The 23,450-nt window shown below is 53.6% G+C and overlaps 1 protein-coding gene across 8 annotated transcripts in view; it reads left to right on the forward strand.

Moving 5' to 3' along the window:
* Nucleotides 1-6,947: 6,947 nt before the first annotated feature.
* The window catches only part of col7a1 (collagen, type VII, alpha 1), a 72,112-nt gene continuing 55,609 nt past the window's right edge, over nt 6,948-23,450 (forward strand). For 4 of the 8 annotated variants that reach the window (XR_015939700.1, XR_015939701.1, XR_015939702.1 and 1 more), the window contains exons 1-12: nt 6,949-7,278; nt 12,110-12,176; nt 13,086-13,266; nt 13,382-13,538; nt 14,017-14,110; nt 14,782-14,940; nt 15,261-15,418; nt 15,932-16,061; nt 16,193-16,312; nt 18,501-18,656; nt 18,869-18,988; nt 19,428-19,574. Coding sequence is in view for 4 of the 8 variants with exons in the window: in XM_088637227.1 (XP_088493353.1) it covers nt 12,119-12,176; nt 13,086-13,266; nt 13,382-13,538; nt 14,017-14,110; nt 14,782-14,940; nt 15,261-15,418; nt 15,932-16,061; nt 16,193-16,312; nt 18,501-18,656; nt 18,869-18,988; nt 19,428-19,574 (1,480 nt within the window). In the remaining 4 variants the exon portion in view is untranslated. Of the gene's footprint in view, nt 7,279-12,109; nt 12,177-13,085; nt 13,267-13,381; nt 13,539-14,016; nt 14,111-14,781; nt 14,941-15,260; nt 15,419-15,931; nt 16,062-16,192; nt 16,313-18,500; nt 18,657-18,868; nt 18,989-19,427; nt 19,575-23,450 lie in introns of all 8 variants that reach the window. The other 4 variants (XM_088637225.1, XM_088637224.1, XM_088637226.1 and 1 more) reach the window with 3 other exon arrangements.

The following is a 23,450-nucleotide window of genomic DNA, read 5'->3' on the forward strand; positions in this document are numbered from 1 at the left end:
CCCCCCGCACTTCCCTGCCCTCTGTCAAGGTCGGTATTCTTTCCTCTGCTGCCCCTTCTGGCCTCTTTTTGCCTGCTCTCGTTTCTGGGGATGGTTTCAAAGAATCTCTTCTGGCTTTTGTTGATTCAGGCGCAGAAGAAAACTTCCTAGACTCCGGACTCGCCACCACTTGGAATATTCCTCGCGTCCCTGTTTCTCCCCCTATTCGCCTTCTCACCCTGGACGGATCCCCTCTCACTCTTGTGGAATGGCAAACTATTCCCCTCACTCTCCGCATTGGTGCCCTCCACTCTGAGAGCATCCAGTTCCTACTCCTCCACTCTCCCTCCCACCCCCTGGTTCTCGGATACCCTTGGCTGAAGATGCACAACCCCCATTTTCACTGGTCCAACAGTGAACTACTCGCCTGGGGACCCAATTGTCATCATCGCTGTCTGCAGTTGCCTCTCAGATGCTCCTCTGTGCACCTCGCCCAGGAGGACACCAGCGGAATCCCTTCTGTATATTCGGACCTGCACCTCGCCTTCAGCAAGCAAAGAGCACTCTCCTTGCCGCCACACCGTTCCTCCGATTGCGCCATTGACCTACTGCCTGGAACCCTCCCTCCGAGAGGACGTATCTACCCTTTGTCGATTAATGAATCTGACGCCCTGGAGTCCTACATCCGTGATTCCTTGGAATCCGGTTTCATTCGCCCGTCTACTTCTCCGGCCTGTGCAGGTTTCTTTTTTGTCGAGAAGAAGGACGGATCCCTGCGGCCCTGCATCGATTATAGAGGTCTTAATGAGATCACCATCAAGAACCGGTATCCCCTTCCACTCATTAACTCTGCACTGGAATCTCTTCAGGGAGCCTCCGTCTTCACCAAACTTGACCTACGGGGTGCCTACAACCTCATTCGCATCCGTGAAGGTGACGAGTGGAAGACTGCCTTCATTACTACTCTGGGTCATTATGAATATCAGGTCATGCCCTTCGGCCTGGCTAATGCTCCTGCTGTATTCCAGGGTTTTATGAACGACATTTTTAGGGACATCATTCAGAAGTATGTTTTGGTTTACCTCGATGATATTTTAATTTTTTCTCCCAACATGGATGATCATGTCCTTCATGTCCGCGAAGTACTCACCCGACTCATCAACAACCGTCTTTATGCCAAGTTGGAGAAGTGTACTTTCCATGCGTCCAGGATCCACTTTCTAGGATACATAATTTCCTCTCTGGGCGTCGAGATGGACCCTGCTAAGGTCTCTGCTGTCTTGGACTGGCCCACACCCAAGAACCTGAAACAAGTGCAGCGTTTCCTAGGCTTTGCCAACTTTTATCGCCGTTTCATCCGAAACTTTAGTTCTGTTGTAGCACCCATCACCTCCCTTACTCGTAAAGGCCCTGGACAGGGAAGGTGGACCCCAGAGGCTGATCGGGCCTTTCGTCGTCTCAAGCAGAACTTTTCCTCAGCCCCAGTTCTCCGTCACCCCGATCCCTCTCTTCCGTTTGTGCTCGAGGTCGATGCCTCCGCTCTTGGGGTCGGCGCCATTTTATCTCAACGCTATGGTCCTAAGGGCACGCTCCATCCGTGCGCTTCTTTTTCAAGACGCCTATCCTCTGCCGAGATGAATTACGATGTTGGGAACAGGGAACGTTTGGCCATCAAGCTTGCCTTGGAGGAGTGGAGACACTGGCTGGAAGGGGCCATCCATCCTTTTACTATCCTCACTGACCACAAGAACTTGGCCTACTTGCAATCTGCTAAACGCCTCAACCCCCGCCAGGCTAGGTGGTCCCTGTTCTTCTCCAGATTTCGTTTTTTCATTACCTATACTCCTGGCTCCAAGAATATCAAAGCTGATGCCCTGTCCCGCATTCACGACCCCTTGGACTCCGAAGACCCGCCAGCGCCTATTGTGCCGTCTGACAGGTTTCTCGCAGCTGTACGATGGGACATTGAAGACAAAGTGAGACGGGCTCTCCAGAACCTCACTGTCCCTCCCCAGTGCCCCCCAGACCGTCTCTTTGTTCCTGATGCAGTGCGCTCCGCAGTTCTTCAATGGGGCCATGACTCCCGCTTCGCTGCTCACTCTGGCACTCGTCGTACCATCGAATTCATTTCCAGGGACTTCTGGTGGCCTTCTCTTAGGTCTGACGTAACCGAATACGTACGAGCCTGCCCCACCTGTGCTAGGAGCAAGACCCCTCGACAGAAGAAGGCGGGTCTATTACAACCTCTTCCTATTCCTTCAAGGCCTTGGTCTCATCTCTCGGTCGACTTCCTGACGGATCTCCCAAACAGCCACGGTAAAACGACTATCATGGTGGTCATCGACCGTTTCTCTAAAGCTGCGCATTTTGTTCCTCTTCCAGCCCTCCCATCAGCGCGGGAAATGGCAGACCTTTTTGTCCAACATGTTTTCCGCCTCCATGGCATTCCCAAGGATATTGTTTCTGACAGGGGCCCGCAGTTTATATCTAAATTTTGGAAGGCTTTCTGTCAGACCTTAGGGGCATCCTCCTCCCTCACTTCTGGTTACCACCCCGAAGCCAATGGTCAGGCGGAGAGGATTAACCAGGACCTGCTGACTTACCTCAGGTCCTATGTCTCTGCCGCCCACGATAACTGGGCTTCCCTCCTCCCCTGGGCTGAATATGCCCATAATTCTCTCTATACCTCCTCCACGAATATGTCTCCGTTCCTCTGTTCACTGGGCTATCAACCATCGCTCTTCCCCGACACTATTCCCGATTCTGATGTCCCCGCTGTTCGGGCATATTTTTCTTCCCTCCCGGAACTCTGGAAAAAGGCCAGGACTGCTCTGCTCAAGACCTTTAGGAGACAGAAACTTTCTGCTGATAGACGGCGACGTCCCTTTCCCCGTCTACGTCGAGGCCAATTCGTCTGGTTGTCGTCCAAGAATATTCCACTCCAGCAACCTTCCCGCAAGCTGGGTCCTCGCTTCATTGGCCCCTTCAGAATTCTATCCCGTGTTACCCCTGTTTCTTACCGCCTCGCCCTCCCCCCCACCCTCAGGATTCACCCCACCTTCCATGTTTCCCTCTTGAAGCCCTACCACAGATCCCCACTCTCTGCTCGGCAACCTCGCCCACCTCCTCCCCGACTGATGGATGGAGTTCCCACCTATACGGTGAATAAGATTTTGGACACCCGATGGCGTAGAGGGATCCGCCAGTTTTTGATTGACTGGGAGGGTTATGGCCCAGAGGAACGTTCCTGGGTTTCTGAAGTGGATATCCTGGACCGAAACCTTATTCGAAATTTCCTTCACACCCATCCCGCGCCGGTTATCCGGTCGTCAGGAGCCGACCCTGTGGGGGGGGGTACTGTTACGCATTCCACTCGTGCCGCTCTCCCTTCTCGCATTCCCACGCACACACCCGGTAAGACAAGCTCACGCCGCAAGTAACGCCTATCACCTTCTCTTCCGTCTCTATTTTAGTTCTCCTTTTTCCTCACTTCCCCGCTCACTATTGCGGATTCTCCTAGAGCTCCCTAGTGCGCGGTTTACTTCTGGTTTGTCTCAGGTTTTCGAATTCCTAGTCTGTCTTTCGTTTACTCTTTCGTCTTGTGATTTGGATTGCTGCTTCCCCGTTTACGCCTCCGTGTTTCGATCGTCTCGCCTGCTTCCCGGATTGGATTTTTGCCTAGTGATTTGGATTGTTGCCTCCTGTTCGCCACCCTGTGTACCGACTTACTCACCTGCCTCCTGGTTTTCGTTTTTTGCCTTGCGATTCTGCTCAGTGTTTTCTCCACTCTAGAGTCCTGCATAGGATCCTATTGCTCTAGCAGCCCACTCTAACACCCCACTCCTCTGACACTACACTGAGGACACTGACCCCACTCCTCTGACACACTCACTGTGGATACTGACCCCACTCCTCTGACACTACACTGTGGACACTGATCCCACTCCTTTGACACACTCACTGTGGACACTGACCCCACTCTTCGACACACTCACTGTGGACACTGACCCCACTCCTCTGACACTACACTTATCATGCACGGTGCTTCAGGATCACAGAGGCCCTGAAGAAGAGCCTAAAGTCAGGGGGAGACCCTGGACTGCTCTGCCTGATAGTGGTGCCTCTGTGCTCAGGTGTGAGCTGGCCAGGCCCCTGCCCATAGCAGCCCAGGTTTTTTCCTAGAAGCCAGAATGAAGACTGGGAAACCAACAGCTCCGTTGGGTCAGAGTTCTTATAGTGCGGCCAGCTGCCTCCAAGCCCAGTCTGTCAACGCTGCCTCAGGCCTGCACTGAGGAACTCTGGAAAACAGTCTCGCACACATCCGCCAGTGCTCTGCCTGGACCTGTCTCCCTGCATCCATCTGTCCATCCTCCCTGGAATCACGGATCAGCCTGGTGGCAGTCACGGATCGCTGGCGTTAAAGGGAGGAGGCTCCAGACAATGAGTGACTGATTGAAGCGAGTCTGTAGTCTTCCAGCTCCGGGCAGAACTCATGTCCTGCAGGATGAGCAGACACAACAGCGAAAGTGCTGTTTGTGAACCATCAATGTCATACAGACGCTGCAGCAGGTTATAATCTCCCACTGAGCGCCGAGATGCAGCTCCTAAATCGTGATTTTAATGTTCATATTAGCAATTCATGTTGATTATGCCTTCTGGTGTTGTGGAACTATTTTAGAAGAAAATGGTATTTAAATAATTTAATTACAGGGCAACCCAGTACAGCAGCAATGTGTTTGATATCAGACAATTACACACTCAGTGCCTTTTTATTGAAGAACAGCAGCTCGGGAAGCCCGACTGCAGAAGAGAGAGCAAGACTTGTCTGAGGAAAATCACAGAGTGCAGTTCGACAGACCAGTGTGAGCACGTCGCTGCAGGAGGACACTGACAGCTTCATCTGCGCTCTGTGCTGCAGGTGCCAAACACTGGCTGCTCTCGACACAGTGTGCAGATGTACAGTACTTCAATATGGACGAGCCTCTCACCCTCAGCTCTGGGAGGAGAGGACAGTGCAGGCTGAGCTCCAGGAGGAAGAAAGTGGCAGGATGTCCCAGTGAAAACTGAGGAACACCCCTGTACACCCCCCTTTCCAGGCCAAGGGTCAGCACTGGTCAGCACAAGCCTGTCAGGGGTCAGCTGACCCAGGAAGCCTCTTGGGAGAGAAGGTGGTGGTTATGGGGGGTCACTGTGAGGTCAGGACCTCAAATTCTTTCATAGATACTGAGAGTTTTGTGTTTTGTTTTTGTCTGAAAAAGAGCATCAAAGGAGTATCTTGGAACTCCCTCATTTCACAGATGTGGCCTCACTGCGCTGCCTGTGTGCAAGAAGAGATCTGGCCCTGCTGCCACACTGGCAGAGAAACTAACTGCTTCAGCTGCAAAATGTCCAAACCCAGATGGGTGATACTGAACTAGAAGATACTGGGTGATACTGAACTAGAAGAAGCAGCACAACAAGGGACAACAATGCTTTTGGTTAAACAAGTAAGAGCCTGGAGGAGTGTGGCGTTCAAATCAAGGGAATAATCTTCTAATCATGATACTCTGTGCTGGTTAGACCTCACATGGAGCAATGAGCTCAGCTCAGGTCCCCATGCTACAGGAAAGACACTGCTGCTGTAGGAGCAGGACAACTGGGCCTGGTTCTGGTTCTGGTCCGAATGAGCTGAGCCGCTCTAGTCTGGAATGGGTTGGATAACTGCAGCCTTTTCAGTGTGTCCCTGTCCTTGACACTAACAGAGATCAAGGTAGAAGAGAGGGTTTAATGCTCAGTGGTGAGATTGCCTGGTGCAAGTGCTCAGGGGGAAAGGGGAAGGAAAAATGACGTCATTAAGTCATTAAAATCGGGAGCACCTGGTGTAATCACAGAACCTGTCTTGAGCAGACTGAGTGAGTGTAACTTCTCTCCAGATCCGCTTTCCTCTGCGGGATGCGCCCTGTGGGCCTGGAATCCTGCAGCCCAGGACCGATGGAGAGTGTCGCCTGTGAGCTTGTTCAGACAGCAGTGCGAGGTGGACAGTACTTCAACCAGCCTGATCACGACACTTGAAATATAAACAGAAGAAAGAGAAAGAGAGAGGACAGGAGTCTGCTGTCCCACTTGGGCTGTTTGGTAGATAGCAGTTAAATGATCCCAGGATCTCATCCAGCTGTTTCTTGAAAGAAGCCAGGGTATCAGCTGTAACACCATCAGCTGTCTTTGTTTAGGAAAACGATGTCCAAGGAAACTGATCTCAGCTGCCAGTGACCCTCTGTTGTGTCGCTGTATATTTATGGGTTGTAAAGGGACCAGACCTGCACCAGCCTGAGGAACACCTCTATAACTGCTGGTCAGAATAGGGGTACCTGGGGCACAGATCAGGCCAGGTCGGTGTGTGTGTGTGTGTCCACAGGGGTACAGGCATTGTTTTTCCAGGCTGTGTTTCTGGTCAGGTCAGGAGTGTGTGTGTGTCCACAGGGGTGCAGGCAGTGTGTATCCAGGCTGTGTTTCGGGTCAGGTCAGGGGTGTGTGTGTATCCAGGCTGTGTTTCTGGTCAGGTCAGGAGTGTGTGTGTGTCCAGGCTGTGTTTTGGGCAGCTATGCACAGGCAGTGGATAGCTGGAGTTAATTTATTCAGAGGTGACAGCAACACTCTTCCCGCAGAGTGACTCCCCCCGGAAAGCCGCTCTCTGCCTCGTGTTTGAACGGCCACTTTCAGACGTGCCGGCAATGTTTCTCGTGCGGGGCCAGGAGCACACGCGTGGGGTCGGGGAAATCCTGGTAAAGGACGAGTGGCTGGGCGCGTGTCTGCTCCCCGCGGGGCTGGGCGTCATCCTCGGGAAGACTCGCATTTTCTGTAATCCGGGATTTTGGCAAACAGGGGAAGCTTCACCTGCGGGCCGCTGCAGGGCGGGGGGCGCGCGGCCCAGCTCGGAGCTCCTATTGGCTGCGAGGCGGCCGGGAGGAGGGGGTGCGGAGGAACGCGACCTCCTTACAAGAAGCTCAAAGAGCCGAGAAGAGACAGAGAGGAAAAGTCGCTTCAGGCGGTCGGGCAAGCCTGGGACTGCAGCGGAGAGCCTGAGCCGACAGAGAGAGGGGGGGGAGTAATACTAAAATAACAGACGCAGAAAGAAAAATAGATTCCGCCCGGTTGCACATTTGCGTGGACTGGAGATGGTCCGGGGCTCCGTGCTGTTGCTGCGCTGAACTCGAGAGGGGTGGACGCACGCTGCTGTGAACAGATCCGTGTTTATAGAAAGTTCCCAGGCGGCCAAGGTAGCGAGGAAGAGCGGTCTGGAGCATGAGCAGCATCTGAGCGGTGAGTGCGGTGTCGGTTCGGAAGCGGCGCTGCGGTCCAGCCGGACAGACTGGGCTGCGGACAGGCTGAGGGGTCAGAGTGACCGGCGCTCACCTGGTCCGGCGGGTACACAGCGGGTTCATACCAATTCCGCTGCGAGGGGAGATCATTACTATTGTCATTGTCGTTGTTGTGACGATATTTAAGCACCACATGTAAGGGTTGCAGGAACTTTGTTTTACGGTTACCAGCGATTATCCTACGCGTCTCCCTGTCCGTCTGTCGCGTTTCCGTTATCTGAAGTGGGAAAGCGCAACAGGGCGGCCGGCACGCAACATGGGCATTAGGCCGGCATTAAAGATAAATAATAAGATGCATTTAAATTTGCAGTTATGAAACGCGCTGGCAGGACCTGTGGTCCATTAGTATTGGAGTTGTGCTGCTGTCCTGCTGTTGAAACCTGCCGGTGAAGTCACTTTTAACATCATGGGCAGGAGACACTTCTGGGAGGGTCTGTTACCCGGATCCTGTGTGTCCTGGGGGTACAGCATCAGCATGCCATGCCCTCTCACCTGAGAGCCCTGGCGATGGTGCTATGTGCCTGTATCAGTGCTCTGTGCCCCTCTCCTGAGAGCCCTGGTGATGGTGCTGTGTGCCTGTATCAGTGCTCTGTGCCCGTCCCTGGTGATGGTGTTTCTCAGCAGCTGCCCTGTAGCTGGGCCTGGTGAATCCCAAACCAGGGCTCCTGTTCAATATGTCCTGGTCCTGGAAAACTCCTGCTTCCACCATGGTGTTGAAACCAATATCTTGGCGTCTTTCAAGAAGCAGCTGGATGAGATCTCAGACCAATACCAACCAGGCCAGATGGGGAAACTCAGAGACTCCTGATGTCCTTCTAGCACAGGTGCTTTGATTCCCTAATAAAGTGGGGGGCCTTCATTCTCACTCTCTGACATGGTCAATGGGAGGTCACTGCCAGCAATGCGCTGGTGCAGTGAGTTGCGGTCAGGTGGGGTCAGGTGGGGACAGGGAGGGTCAGGTGGGGTCAGGTCGGGACAGGGAGGGACAGATAGGGACAGGTTGGATGTGGACCTGCAGGTGACACAGTGGCTGGTTAAGGGGACTGTGGGAAGATGGCTGTGCAGACCAGACGATTGCTGGCCACTGATCACCAAGCCTGGAGAAACAGCTCCAGTCGCAGGACCATTCTGTCAGAAGGAGAAGCTTTAGCGGCGGCCTGGGGGACGGACAGGGGAGGACGCGGGTCGGGCGTGGAGGCTGCCAGGCCTGCGCCAGCCCGGGCCGGGAGGTTCTCCTGCTGCCAGCCTGGAAGAGCAGCTGTGTGAAGACAGGACGGGGTTGCGAATGGAGCTGTGGCTGAGGCATGCGGGTGTGAGGTTACAGTGCCGCAGGGGAGAGCCACAGCGGCTGGGAGACAATGGGAGCAGTAATTACAGAGAGGGAAGGTGCTTGTTTTCTCTGGGAAATCCCGGAGCCAGGAAGCAAAAGTGAACACAGCACAGGTGTGCTGGTTGTCAGGGAGGATCCTGTGTTTCCGCAGGTCGGGTCGGGGTCAGTTTTACTCACTGGCACCACCTAGTGTCTGCGGTGAGAACTGCCAGTGTGCAGCAGAAGGGTCAGGAGGTGAGGTGCACAGGGCTGGGCAGGCTGGCGAGCAGGAGGGTCAGTGAGTTTGGAGGCAGGACGGGACAGAACTGGGCTAGTGGGTTAGTTAGTGGCTGGCTGGGTGAATGATCTGCTGGTTTGTTAGTAAAGTGGGGCTGGGCTGTGGTGTGATGGCCCAGTTGAGTGTTGAGTGGGTTGTGGTCAGCTGTTGAGTTGCTTGGTGTTGATGCACCAGGTGGGTCACTGGGTTGGCTGTTCAATTCCACGTTTCTCAGGCTCGGTGGATGAATGATTCCCAGCCTGTAGGCTGTAGTAGAGCCATGTACCTTTGGTCACCAACATGAGAAATAGCTCTGATTGTGGAACTAAACTGCACAGGCTGTCCATCATGGTGTCCTTGTGTCAGTTAGGTCATCCTATCCAAGCAAGATCAGTTTTGGGGTGTTAAAAGGGAACCTACCATGTTGGCCAGCAGGTTAGTTATTCAGGTGGTAGACGAGTTCATTTTGTTGGTTGTTGGTTGTGGTGAGTGGTTAGTTTGCTTGGTGGAATGGCAGGTTGGTCAGTTATTGATGTAGTAATGATGTTTAGGTAAAATGAAGTTGATGGTTTTGTGATTGATATTGTTTTTCTACAGTATAATCTCATATATAGCATCTTTCATGTACAAGTAAGTTTTATTCCATGCTGAGAAGAGCATTTCGACTGTAGAGCCTTCTTCGAGTGTGAAAAATTTCATGTACACCCAGCTCAAAGCACTATACATTGGTGTAGAGCTGTTCAGTGCCTTGAACATAGACTTTTCTGAGACTTTTCCAGCTGGTTCTGAGTCTCACAGTGAGCGAGTGCAGTGGAGCCGGTACAGGAGTTACACACCACTGAGAGCAGCTTGAAAGGGAGCCTTTGTGCTGGTTGAGTGTTTGGTGAGCTTGACTGTGGTTTTGAACAAGGTGAGATGAGAGTTAAACTCTGGGTATTGCTGCAGTGAGGTGTAGGCAAGTGTAGTCAGGGTTCGCTTCCAGCCGCTGGTGAGAGTACAAGTACTTACTGGCTGGTATAATTACGCTAAGCTTTAGTATTATTGCGTTCTTTAAGGAATTTTTCTGGTGCCCTGAGGCTGTGGCTGCACTGCACTCAGCTGTTCCCTAAATTGCTTGGTTTGATGAGTGAGGAAGGAGGGAATGAGTTCTCACCCTTTTGATAAGCACTCTGACTCATCCTGGTCCTCTCTGTGCTGCGATGGAGCTGCATGCAGGGCGTTTCTGCAGGGAACAAAGACTTTCAAGAGGCGGCGAGCAGTTTTATGGGAGTGTCAGAGGAACAGTCCGTAGAGCCTGTGAGAGGGCGCGCGCCTTTTCGGTGTCTTTATGGAGGGCTGTAATCCCAGGGTTTATGGCGCAGGCAGGCTCAGGGTTAGCAGCAGAGAACAGTCAGGCGTGTGGAGGGACAGACTGAAGAAGCCTCAGTGCAGGGAGACCGGGTGCCTACTGACCTACCCTCACTGACCACTGATTACTGACCTACTCTCAACACACTGACCACTGACTACAGATCTACTCTCAGCACACTGAGCACTGACCACTGAGACTACCATCAACACACTGCCCAGTCAAAAAGTTCATAAGAAGACATGAAACAAAAGGGTATTAAAGATCAAGAACAGGAGGCACTTTTTTTACACAAAGGGTTGTGGGGGTCTGGAACAATCTATCCAGCTATATTGATGATGCTGATTTGCTGGAATCTTTCAGATCAGTTTTCTCGGATCAGTTAGAGAAAGAAGAGCCTATTGGCCTGTGCTTTTTGTAGCCTTTCCCATGTTTTAAGATCCTTGTTTTCCATGATCTCCTGTCTCCTCGTGGAGTGTCTGCTTACACGAGTGGGTGGTCTCTGGGGGGAGTGGTTTGGATCGGCACGCCATGGGGAGCTCTCTGTGTGGGAGTCCCCAGACTGTGGGGGGCTGCAGGGCTGGTGAATCACTCATCCTGCAGCTGAACTGGTGCTCTAAATATTTAGGCAAGTGACAGTGAGAGAGCACTCTGCAGTGTGTCGGAGTGAGAGAGCACTCTGCTGTGTGACAGAGTGTGAGAGAGCACTCTGCTGTGTGTGGGAGTGAGAGAGCACTCTGCTGTGTGATGGAGTGAGAGAGCACTCTGCAGTGTGTCGGAGTGAGAGAGCACTCTGCAGTGTGTCGGAGTGAGAGAGCACTCTGCTGTGTGACAGTGTGTGAGAGAGCACTCTGCTGTGTGATGGGGTGAGAGAGCTCTCTGCTGTGTGTCGGAGTGAGAGAGCACTCTGCTGTGTGACAGTGTGTGAGAGAGCACTCTGCTGTGTGTCGGAGTGAGAGAGCACTCTGCTGTGTGTCGGAGTGAGAGAGCACTCTGCTGTGTGTCAGTGTGTGAGAGAGCACTCTGCTGTGTGTCAGACTGAGAGATCTCTCTGCTGTGGGAGTGAGAGAGAGATCTCTGCTGTGTGTCGAAGTGAGAGAGCACTCTGCTGTGTGTCAGTGTGTGAGAGAGCACTCTGCTGTGTGTCGGACTGAGAGATCTCTCTGCTGTGTGTGGGAGTGAGAGAGAGCTCTCTGCTGTGTGGGGAGTAAGAGAGAGCTCTCTGCAGTGTGTCTGTGAGTCACTTTCCCAGTTGCAGGACCTGTTTGTCTCTTTTTAATAACGGGCCCAGGTGGGGCTTCTCCTCCAGTTTCTGTCTGTCTGAAAGAGGCTCTCCGCAGCCTTGTCCTGCTGCTCTAACATTCCAGTTCTGAGCAGTATTCTCCCAAGACACTTTGCTGGGTGTGGGCGTGTCTCCGGGACCCTTTCAGACTCCCTATGGAATTCTTGTAGATTCTTGGGGTGAAAGCACTCCTCTCATCTGTTTTTGACCTCGTTCTGAAGCAAGGTGGCTGTTGAGTCCAGGTGTGGGAGTGTTTGGGCACAGGATGGCTGTTGGGCACAGCAACAGCCCAACAGCTGTGTGTTTGGGCACAGCAAGGTGGCTGTTGAGTCCAGGTGTGGGAGTGTTTGGGCACAGGATGTGGCCTGGAGATGGGATTTAGCCTGAGACTTGGACAGAACACCTGCCACTGACATAAAACAAACAGTTGCTGAAAATTTACATTTAAGATTATTTTAAGTAATGGAACAGCAGACCTTGTTTATTAACTAGTGAACATTTTCCTCATTTGTATCATGTAGTCTGTCTCTTCATGTCTGTGTCTGTGTGTCTACAGGCTGGGAAGATGTGGGTTCTTGTGCTGGCTGTCCTGCTCCCTTTACTACCCCATGCTGAAGGCCAAGGTACAGTACTGCACCTGATCACAAGGGTGCTTCTGGGAAGTGCTCTTTACACTGTAATATTAGACATTGTGCCAGCAGCCATATCACTCTGCAACTCACAGCTGGCAGCCCACTGAAGCTCAGCAGGTGTGAGCCTGGTCAGTACCTGGATGGAAAACTCCTGGGAAAAACTAAGGCTTTTGCTGGAAGAGGTGTTAGTGGGGCCAGCAGAGGGCGCTCACCGTGTGGTCTATGTGGGTCCTAATGCCCCAGTATAGTGACAGGGACACTACGCTGTAAATAGGCGCCGTCCTTCAGATGAGACGTAAAACCTAAGTCCTGACTCTCTGTGGTCACTAAAAAACCCAGGGTGTTTCTCGAAAAGAGTAGGGGTGTTACCCTGGTGTCCTGACCAAATATCCCCCTGTCCTTTACCCATCATGACCTCCTAATAACCCCCCTCTCTGAACTGGCTTCATCCCTCTGCTCTCCTCCCCACTGAGAGCTGGTGTGTGTGAGAGGACTGGAGCATCATCCAGGTGGGGCTGCACACTGGTGGGGGTGGAGGGGATCCCCATTACCTGTAAAGTGCTTTGAGTGGAGTGTCCAGAAAAGTGCTATATAAGCAATTATTATTATTATTATTATTATTATTATTATTATTATTATTATTATTAGCTAAGGAGGGTTTAAGGCATGTAGAGTAGAAGGAGGGAGGCAAAAAAGAAAGGAGTCAGGAAGGAGAAGAAAATCCCCACTTTACATCTCCTCCTTGTCTTTCCTTGTCCACCCTGTTCTGTCTCCTCTCTGTCCTCCAAACTGACCCCTTACTTCTCTTCTTCTCTGTCCCTCCTGTCCTTGTCGGTTTTCTCCTCTGTCTTTTTTCTCTTCTCTGTCCTTCCTCCCGTCTCCGTCCCTCCCCTCTCTCAGGGACATGTAGGAATGTGGCAGCGGCGGACATCGTGTTCCTGGTGGACGGCTCCTCCAGTATCGGCCGATCGAACTTCCAGGAAGTCAAGCGCTTCATGGCGGGCATCGTGGCCCCGTTCGCCAGCGCGGTGAGCAGGACGGGAGTGCGCTTCGGAGCCGTGCAGTACAGCGACACCTCCAGGTCTGTCCGCCGAGCCCCACTCCGTCCCCGTCCCCGGCGAGCCCCGCCCTGCCTGGGCCTGACGCCTCTCTGCCCGCCTCTGCCAGTGTGGTTACGCCTGTCTGTCTACACGCAGGGAGGAGTTCACCTTCGCCACGCACCAGAATGGCAGCGAGCTCATCAGCGCCGTGCGCAACCTCAACTACAAGGGTGGGAACACGCGCACCGGCGCAGGGCTCAAGTACGTCGCAGACAACTTCTTCAGCAGGGCGGCACTCCGGGATGTGCCCAAGGTGAGGTAGAGACGGGGGGGGGAGGCTGTGGACAGTGAGGGTATGGACAGTTGTGGTTGGGTTGTTAGCAGGGGTGTGGACAGTGGGTGTTGAGTGTTGAGCAGGGGTGTAGACAGTGGGGGTGTGGACAGTGGGTGTTGAGTGTTGAGCAGAGCTGCGGACACTAGGAGCTGTGGACAGTGGGGGTGTGGACAGTGGGTCATGAGTGTTGAGCAGGGGTGTAGACAGTGGGGGTGTGGACAGTGGGTGTTGAGTGTTGGAACAGGTGTGTGAACAGTGAAGGTGTAGACAGTTGTAGCTGGGTGTTGATCAGGGGTATGGACAGTGGGTGTTGAATGTTGAGCAGAGCTGTGGACAGTGAGTCATGGGTGTTGAGTAGGGGTGTGGACACTGGGGTTGTGGACAGTGGGTCATGAGTGTTGAGTAGGGGTGTGGACAGTAGGGATGTGGACTGAGTAGTGTAATTGCTGTATTTCAGGTCACTGTCCTCATCACGGATGGCAAGTCTCAGGACAACGTTGAGCCGCCCTCCCAGAAGCTGCGCGACCTGGGGGTGAAGGTGTTCGCTGTAGGTAAGGCCCTGCGGGACGTGGAGTTCATCTGGAGGCTGAGGTGGGTTTGGAGGAACAGGTTCTCCATCTGTCCTCTTCAGATATCTGCAGGAGTATCTCCAGCTTCTGTCTATTCTCAGAGGCTGAACTGCGACAATGGCCACAACTGACTGCAGACCAAAGGCTGTTGGGAAGTGGTGACTGTTTAAAAGGCCAGGTCATAACTCTGCCATCAACTTTGATCCCATAACATTACTGCTAGCCTCTCCACAGCACTGTAGCCCCACACCTAACCCAGGCACCGTAACCACAGCACTGTAGCCCCACCCCTAATCCAGACACCCTAACCACAGCCCTGTAGCCCCACCCCTAATCCAGTAGCCCCACCCCTAATCCAGACATTCTAACCTCAGCACTGTAGCCCCACCCCTAATCATGTAGCCCCACCCCTAATCCAGACATCCTAACCTCAGCACTGTAGCCCCACGCCTAATCCTTTAGCCCCACCCCTAATCCAGACATCCTAACCTCAGCACTGTAGCTCCACCCCTAATCCTGTAGCCCCACCCCTAATCCAGACATCCTAACCTCACCACTGTAGCTCCACCCCTAATCCTGTAGCCCCACTCCAAATCCAGACACCCTAGCCACAGCCCTGTAGCCCCACGCCTAACCCAGCCTCTCTCACTCAGGTATCAAGAACGCGGACCGCAGGGAGCTGGGTCAGCTGGCCTCTCAGCCGCGGAACGAATTCTCCTTCTACATCGGCGACTTCAAGATCCTCAACACTCTGCTGCCCCTGGTGGCGCCGCGGGTCTGCTCCAGCTCCGGTGGCACCTACGTCAGCGACGGTATGGGCCCGGTTGCCATGTGAACCTGCTTTGACGTTGTTTGGAGCCATTCCCTTTTCCTTGTGTAGAAGGGGCTTCAAGCCAGTTTGCTGGGAGATAGTGAGTGGTGGTGTGGCAGTCGGACATGAAGGGGGCCAAGGGGGGTTATGTCCCTATTAAAGAGCTACAGCCTTGAGTAGTTCAGTAAACAAACAGAATAAACAGGAAAATCGTGCAGGTTTTAGCAAGTGATGCTGTGCAGTAGTTTGCTAGGCTTTAGCAGTGTTACTGTGTGAGACTGTGACAGTGCTGTGATGGTGACTCTCCTCCCTGTGTCTCAGAGGTCTTCACTGGGCCATCCGGCCTGCAGTTCTCTGGGGAGACATACGACTCTGTGCGGTTCCGGTGGAGCCCTGCTGGAGGCCCCGTGATTGGCTACAGGATTCAGTACACACCCCTCTCTGGGCTGGGACAGCCAATCACAGCTGAGCTTCGAGAGGTGGGGGAGGACTTGTTTCTACACCACTGAGTTATCGGTCGGGCTGATTTACCAGGGTAGACTGTGAGGTAATAAATCACAGGTTAGCGCAGTGTAGGAGACTGGATATAGGCAACAGACCGGATAAGTGCAACAGTATGAGCAGTATGACAGCAAAACGGTAAAGACTGGAAAATGACAGATTTGTTTCTCATTTTACAGTAGAATTTGCTTCTATTTTTCTGAAAAGGGTAAAATTCTGAAGGTGCTGAACACCTGAGACAGTGTAGATCTGGATAAAAGAAATTAATTCTCCAGGTTTTCAAGCCAGAGTTACGTAGTATTGTGGCGAACGTCATGCATGAAGGAGGGGGCTCTGAGGTCCCTCTGTCGGAGCAGTCCAGGCGGCTCTGGGCTCTGCCAGGGCCAGTCACAGCATCCAGAAGGTCCAGCTCTCTGGCTGTGGTCACTGTGTCCCCACCCTCAGTCCTGAGAGCCGTAACAGCGCCCCTGCTGGTTCCTGTGTGTGCGCAGGTGAACGTGGGATCCGCGGAAAGGAGCCATGTGGCTCGGGGGCTGAAATCGGCGACGGACTACCTGGTGACAGTGATTGCTCAGTATCCGAACAGCGTGGGCGAGTCCGTGTCTGGAAAAACCAGGACCAGTGAGTACTGCAGTACAAGGCCCGAGAGAGGAAGACAGCAGGAGAGCTGCTCCATCGCTCTCCGTCTTTATCTGGTTTTTCCTTCGTGTCCCGGTTTCTCTCACATCCCTCTCTCTCGTCTCCTCTCTCAGACTCCCTGCCGGGCGCGACGAACTTCCGAGTTGTCCGGAGGGGATATTTCTCCCTCTCTTTGTCCTGGAGCCCCCCCTCCTCCCGACCCCAGGGGTACAGGCTGACGTACGGGCCCAGAGGTGAGGGACGGTTTTCCGCAGGTGGTCCGGCAGTGCTCCGCTCTCACTGTGGCTTCAGCTGAGTCCGGGAGTCAGGGAGTCCGGAGGAGGGACTGCAGGCAGCACATCGCCAGGCTGGCCACTCCTGCAGGCGCTGGGGGGCTCACCCTGCTCACCCTGCTCACTGGAGCCTCCTGTCCGGATGTGGTTCTGGCCCCAGGAAAGGGCAGATGAGAATGAAAGAGCCCTTTGTGTTCACAAACAGTGCTTAAAACACACTTGTTTAAACAGTGAACAACCCTGTTAATCCCCTTGAGGTCCTGCAGACAGGGGGACACCTGACCCCAGGCATTTCCCTGGTCTCGCCCCCTGCTCACAGCCGGGAGGATTAGAACCAGAGGAAAGGCTGGGAACATGGTAAAGTGGGAGGGGAGGGTTTTAGAAGCCTGGATCAGCAGTGCTGTAGGCAGGTTCATGATCATGGAGCCGCAAGTCCAGTAAGATGACCACCCATCGCTGCATGCCTGCATGGGGCTGAGTCTGAGGCTGAGACCCGAGACAGGCCTGAGAGTGCTAGTGCACAGTGTGCCGGGGCTACCAGGGCCTGCAGGATTGCAGACTGGTGCTTTAGTGACTTCAGCCTGCTTGCTTCATTCAACCAGATGGTGTACATGGGTCTCTGGGTCTCTGCACTGGGTGCCTGCACAGAAGATAAGATAAGATCACTTTATTAGCCATATACAATTTCTTGCGTAAGGAATTCGTCTTTTCGCATACCCCAGCTTGCTCTCCATGTGACATGGACACACAGACAGGGAGAGAAGCTTGGGGTCAGAGCGCAGGGTCAGCCATTGTACAGCGTCCCCTGGAGCAGTTGGGGTTAAGGGCCTTGCTCAGGAGCCCAATGGAGTAGGATTCTTCTGCCGGTCATGGGATTTGAACCGGCACCCTTGCAGCGCCAGGCACAGATTCTTCGCCACAGTGCCACCCCTCAAGCCTTCCAGCCTCACTTCTCTAAGACCCAGAGACTAGCCTCAGCTCAGGCCCTGTGAGCTGCTTGGGCTGGCGACCACAGTGCTGCCTGTCTGCCTGTCTGCCTGTCAATATTGCCCGTCTCTCTCACAAGTTTCTGTGCAGCAGTGTTGCATATGAGTTAAATGCAGTCGTGTACAACAACCATAAACCAAGTACAAAAGCATTGCAAGTCACTGCTTTTTGTCTTCTTGCCTATTGTGCAGTGTGGAACTGTTGTCAGCACTATGCTGCTTCTTGCTGACTGCAGGGCTGTTCCTAAGGAACAGCCAGAGACGGCAGCAGTGCAGTAGTGCCTGTTGACTGCGCTCCCGGGGAGCAGTGTGAGCTCTTCAGCTGCGTCAGGAGTGCGTGTTCACTCTCGGTGGGAGCGGAGCGCAGCAGGCAGAGCCGAGGAGTGTGCTGCTGCTGTGCACGAACGTGCCCAGGTGTTTCCAGGTGTGTCAGTCCGCGTGTCCCCCCCGCCCCACATGCTGCTGCTCCGCTGGCTGGGTGCCAGCCGGCCGCCCCCACCCTGTGCCACGCCCTGCTTCAGTTCTCTGCCAGCCCGGGAAAAATGCAGCGCCTGGAGGCACGCGGGCCAGCCAGCTGCCTGCCATGAACACAGCAACAGCTAGGCAGCGTCTCCCGGCTCCGCAGCAAGTCTCGTCCCGGCCTCCCTGCCTGAACCCATCGCGGGAAAGAGGCGCACGTCTGTTTCATGTCTGGCTGAGGGGGGTAGGTGGGGCAGGGGTCCGCTGTGTGAGCCTCTCTGCGGGGGCTGGTGAGTTTCTCTTTACTGGGTTTTTCCCACCGAGCAGGAACGAGTGGTAAAGAGATCTTCCACTCAAGACAGGAATGGCTGTTTGAGGTTTCAGTCCTGCTTCTGTTTTGTATCTCATCTGCGTTGCTGGGGACACTGTTCCTTCTTGGTTTAGCACTGAACACGGGTTCGACAAGCTGTGGGACAGGAGTGGACCCAGCAAAAGCGAACGATGCTAAAACACAGAAGCAGAAATGTGAAAGGTGCTTCATGCCAGCTGACAGCAGATTGGCACTGTCCGCGGAGCTCAGACTGACAGGGTGGACCACACTGGCGCCTGCAGTCTCTTCCCAGTGTGTTCCCACTGGCCTGTCCGCATGTCTCTGACTGTGTGTCCACTTGTCCCTCTGTCTCTCCTCTGCCCGTGTGTCTCAGGCCGCACGGACGCTGAGCTGGAGGAACGGACTCTTCTGCCCGATGCCTCATCTGTCACGCTGGAGGGTCTGCAGGCTGACACTGAGTACGCCCTGACCCTGTACCCACTGTACACCCAGAGCTCTGCTGCGCCGTCTTCCACTACAGCACGCACCTGTGAGTGACCCCGAAGCGCTGTGCAAAGGCAGTCATGCCGCCACCTGGGGGAGGATGTCTGTACTGCAGTTTATGGCCTCTGCCTTTTATGTTGCTGTATCCCAGAAGTTTAAAAAGGCAATATGACATCTTGGCGATTTTGCATCAGGTGTTTATCTGAGGCTGTGCGGTCTGCATCAGGCCGTCTTACCATGTGTCTCTGTGTGTGGCAGTGCGTCTGGAGCCCGTGCAGCAGCTCTCTGTGCAGACCGTGTCTCCTCGCAGTGTCCGCGTGCTCTGGAGGGCAGCAGAAGGAGCCACAGGGTACCGCCTGGTCTGGGGACCGTTCACAGGTGAGGGGCTGGGCCTGGTTACAGAGACCCCTCTGGTCTGGGGACCGTTCACAGGTGAGGGGCTGGGCCTGGTTGCAGAGACCCCTCTGGTCTGGGGGCCGTTTACAGGTGAGGGGCTGGGCCTGGTTACAGAGACCCCTCTGGTCTGGGGGCCGTTCACAGGTGAGGGGCTGGGCCTGGTTACAGAGACCCCTCTGGTCTGGGGGCCGTTCACAGGTGAGGGGCAGGGCCTGGTTCAAGGTACCATCTGAGGATGGTGAGAAGTGTGGAACTGGTGCTGTTAAGATGATGATCAGCCCAGTGAGGTCACTGAGTGCGGAGGTAGTGAAATCTCATGGGATTTGCACCCTGCAGGACTGCTGCCTCCTACTGCCTCTACTCCTTGGCGAACTCCTTGCTCCGCCTGCTGTGTGTTCTAACAGTTTTCCTGCTCTCTCAGGCCGGGAGGTGGACCGGCTCAATATTCCCGTGGGAACGGAGGCCCACACCATCTCCAACCTGCAGCCTGACACCGAGTACATTGTGACTGTCATCGCTCTGTACGGCACCACAGAGGGGCCTGCAGCTACCGCGCGCTTCAAGATAGGTAAGGCACAGCGCCCCAGCGAGAACACTGGCTCCAAATAACACCTGCACACCTGACACTACAGGATACATTGACAGTACCTGTACACTAAAGTATATACCTGCACAGCTGGTGTGTATCGAGTGACGATACCTGCACACCTGACACTACAGGATACATTGACAGTACCTGCACCCCTTGACACTACAGGATATACAGCGACAGTACCTGTACACTAAAGTATATACCTGCACTCCTGGTGTGTATAGAGCAGAGCTGGGCAGTTATTTTCTTTTGAGGGCCACATGATGAATGCACAATGTGTCCATGGGCCACATGCAACTTTTTATCCCAAACTATGAGTCAATGGAGGTGTCCCACAGAATCCTCAAACTATATTCCATGTCCATATAAGCCTACTGTTTAGTAATATTCTACCGACAGTCATATTCAATCATTTTATTTACTACAGAGAAAAGCAACCACACTTCAGGCTCAGTTTTGTAATGTAACACAAAGAAAACTGTACTCAGAGGAGTGCAGTCTCTGATGGGCTTGGACAAGGGCAGTGTGTTCCACTCAGTTAATAAATACTTTACTGCCCATTCTTGATTAAACACACTGCAGCCAGTGTCTCCTTTTCTTTTTCTGGACAGAACCATTTTAGAGTTTGCAAAAAACACGTCAACCTGCCATTCAAACAGTTCTGTATTGTAGCCATAGCAACATGCGGTGGCAGTGTAAGAGTAGTATCATAATAAAAGTCCCCTGAGCGACTGACAGTGAAAGTACTGTAGCATGAGTGACTGAGGTTGATGCGGTGATGTACAATTATCTTATTACAAACCAAACTGGTGAAGAAGCCATAAAAGAAAAGAAGTTGTTCAGGACAGTCTTCTACCTGCATGAGTCTGGCATGAAACACATAGCTCACTGCGTCAACCTCCCCTTCTGCCCCAGCAACGCATCTTCGTCAGCTGAAGAAACGGAGACCGCTACAGTATTAATTGGTGTTCATTAGCGGAACCTTTTCTTTGAATTTTAACACTGTGCCCTTGGTAATTATGCACTTGTCAAATTTGTAAAATACAGTTGGTTTGATTTGGACACGGCGGTCCAGTCAGAACCGGCCTGCGGGCCTTATTTCATCCAGTTCTGGTATAGAGTGATAGTACCTGCACAACTGCTGTGTATGTAGAGTGATGGTACCTGCACACCATTGCGTATATTTAGATTGCCGCAGGGCAGATAAACTCACATCTCACTTTCCTAGTACATCTCTAGTCATCAGGAGTTTAATTCTCTGAACGTCTGATGCCTGGAAAACTCTTCCTTTGTAGTCTTTAATTTTTGAACACTCCTCCTTGAAGTCGACCAGTTCAAGCTTGCAGTGAGAGTCCTGCCCCTTTCAACAGTGAGTGTCCAGGAGAGATTTTCACACAGAGCTGTGAATCCTCCTGTGTAAACAGCACATGGCCAGATCTTGGCAGGATGTGGGCGGATGAGTGAGTTACAGCATGAGCTGAGAATTTCCAGCAGACTGTGAGCTGCTCATACTGTACCCTCACCTCCAGCAGACTGTGAGCTGCTCATACTGTACCCTCACCTCCAGCAGACTGTGAGCTGTCAGACTGTACCCTCACCTCCAGCAGACTGTGAGCTGCTCATACTGTACCCTCACCTCCAGCAGACTGTGAGCTGTCAGACTGTACCCTCACCTCCAGCAGACTGTGAGCTGTCAGACTGTACCCTCACCTCCAGCAGACTGTGAGCTGTCAGACTGTACCCTCACCTCCAGCAGACTGTGAGCTGTCAGACTGTACCCTCACCTCCAGCAGACTGTGAGCTGCTCATACTGTACCCTCACCTCCAGCAGACTGTGAGCTGTCAGACTGTACCCTCACCTCCAGCAGACTGTGAGCTGTCAGACTGTACCCTCACCTCCAGCAGACTGTGAGCTGCTCATACTGTACCCTCACCTCCAGCAGACTGTGAGCTGCTCATACTGTACCCTCACCTCCAGCAGACTGTGAGCTGTCAGACTGTACCCTCACCTCCAGCAGACTGTGAGCTGTCAGACTGTACCCTCACCTCCAGCAGACTGTGAGCTGTCAGACTGTACCCTCACCTCCAGCAGACTGTGAGCTGTCAGACTGTACCCTCACCTCCAGCAGACTGTGAGCTGTCAGACTGTACCCTCACCTCCAGCAGACTGTGAGCTGTCAGACTGTACCCTCACCTCCAGCAGACTGTGAGCTGCTCATACTGTACCCTCACCTCCAGCAGACTGTGAGCTGTCAGACTGTACCCTCACCTCCAGCAGACTGTGAGCTGTCAGACTGTACCCTCACCTCCAGCAGACTGTGAGCTGTCAGACTGTACCCTCACCTCCAGCAGACTGTGAGCTGTCAGACTGTACCCTCACCTCCAGCAGACTGTGAGCTGCTCATACTGTACCCTCACCTCCAGCAGACTGTGAGCTGTCAGACTGTACCCTCACCTCCAGCAGACTGTGAGCTGTCAGACTGTACCCTCACCTCCAGCAGACTGTGAGCTGCTCATACTGTACCCTCACCTCCAGCAGACTGTGAGCTGCTCATACTGTACCCTCACCTCCAGCAGACTGTGAGCTGTCAGACTGTACCCTCACCTCCAGCAGACTGTGAGCTGTCAGACTGTACCCTCACCTCCAGCAGACTGTGAGCTGCTCATACTGTACCCTCACCTCCAGCAGACTGTGAGCTGCTCATACTGTACCCTCACCTCCAGCAGACTGTGAGCTGTCAGACTGTACCCTCACCTCCAGCAGACAGTGAGCTGTTCATACTGTACCCTCACCTCCAGCAGACTGTGAGCTGTCAGACTGTACCCTCACCTCCAGCAGACTGTGAGCTGTCAGACTGTACCCTCACCTCCAGCAGACTGTGAGCTGCTCATACTGTACCCTCACCTCCAGCAGACTGTGAGCTGCTCATACTGTACCCTCACCTCCAGCAGACTGTGAGCTGTCAGACTGTACCCTCACCTCCAGCAGACAGTGAGCTGTTCATACTGTACCCTCACCTCTAGCAGACTGTGAGCTGTCAGACTGTACCCTCACCTCCAGCAGACTGTGAGCTGTCAGACTGTACCCTCACCTCCAGCAGACTGTGAGCTGTCAGACTGTACCCTCACCTCCAGCAGACTGTGAGCTGCTCATACTGTACCCTCACCTCCAGCAGACTGTGAGCTGCTCATACTGTACCCTCACCTCCAGCAGACTGTGAGCTGCTCATACTGTACCCTCACCTCCAGCAGACTGTGAGCTGTCAGACTGTACCCTCACCTCCAGCAGACTGTGAGCTGTCAGACTGTACCCTCACCTCCAGCAGACTGTGAGCTGCTCATACTGTACCCTCACCTCCAGCAGACTGTGAGCTGCTCATACTGTACCCTCACCTCCAGCAGACTGTGAGCTGCTCATACTGTACCCTCACTTCCAGCAGACTGTGAGCTGTCAGACTGTACCCTCACCTCCAGCGGACTGAGAGCTGTTCATACTGTACCCTCACCTCCAGCAGACTGTGAGCTGCTCATACTGTACCCTCACCTCCAGCAGACTGGGAGCTGTCAGACTGTACCCTCACCTCCAGCAAACTGTGAGCTGTCAGACTGTACCCTCACCTCCAGCAGACAGTGAGCTGTTCATACTGTACCCTCACCTCCAGCAGACTGTGAGCTGCTCATACTGTACCCTCACCTCCAGCAGACTGTGAGCTGCTCATACTGTACCCTCACCTCCAGCAGACTGTGAGCTGCTCATACTGTACCCTCACCTCCAGCAGACTGTGAGCTGTCAGACTGTACCCTCACCTCCAGCAAACTGTGAGCTGTCAGACTGTACCCTCACCTCCAGCA

This window comes from Lepisosteus platostomus, chromosome 6, assembly GCF_059453375.1.
Source record: "Lepisosteus platostomus isolate fLepPlt1 chromosome 6, fLepPlt1.hap1, whole genome shotgun sequence".
NCBI classification, from domain to species: domain Eukaryota; kingdom Metazoa; phylum Chordata; class Actinopteri; order Semionotiformes; family Lepisosteidae; genus Lepisosteus; species Lepisosteus platostomus.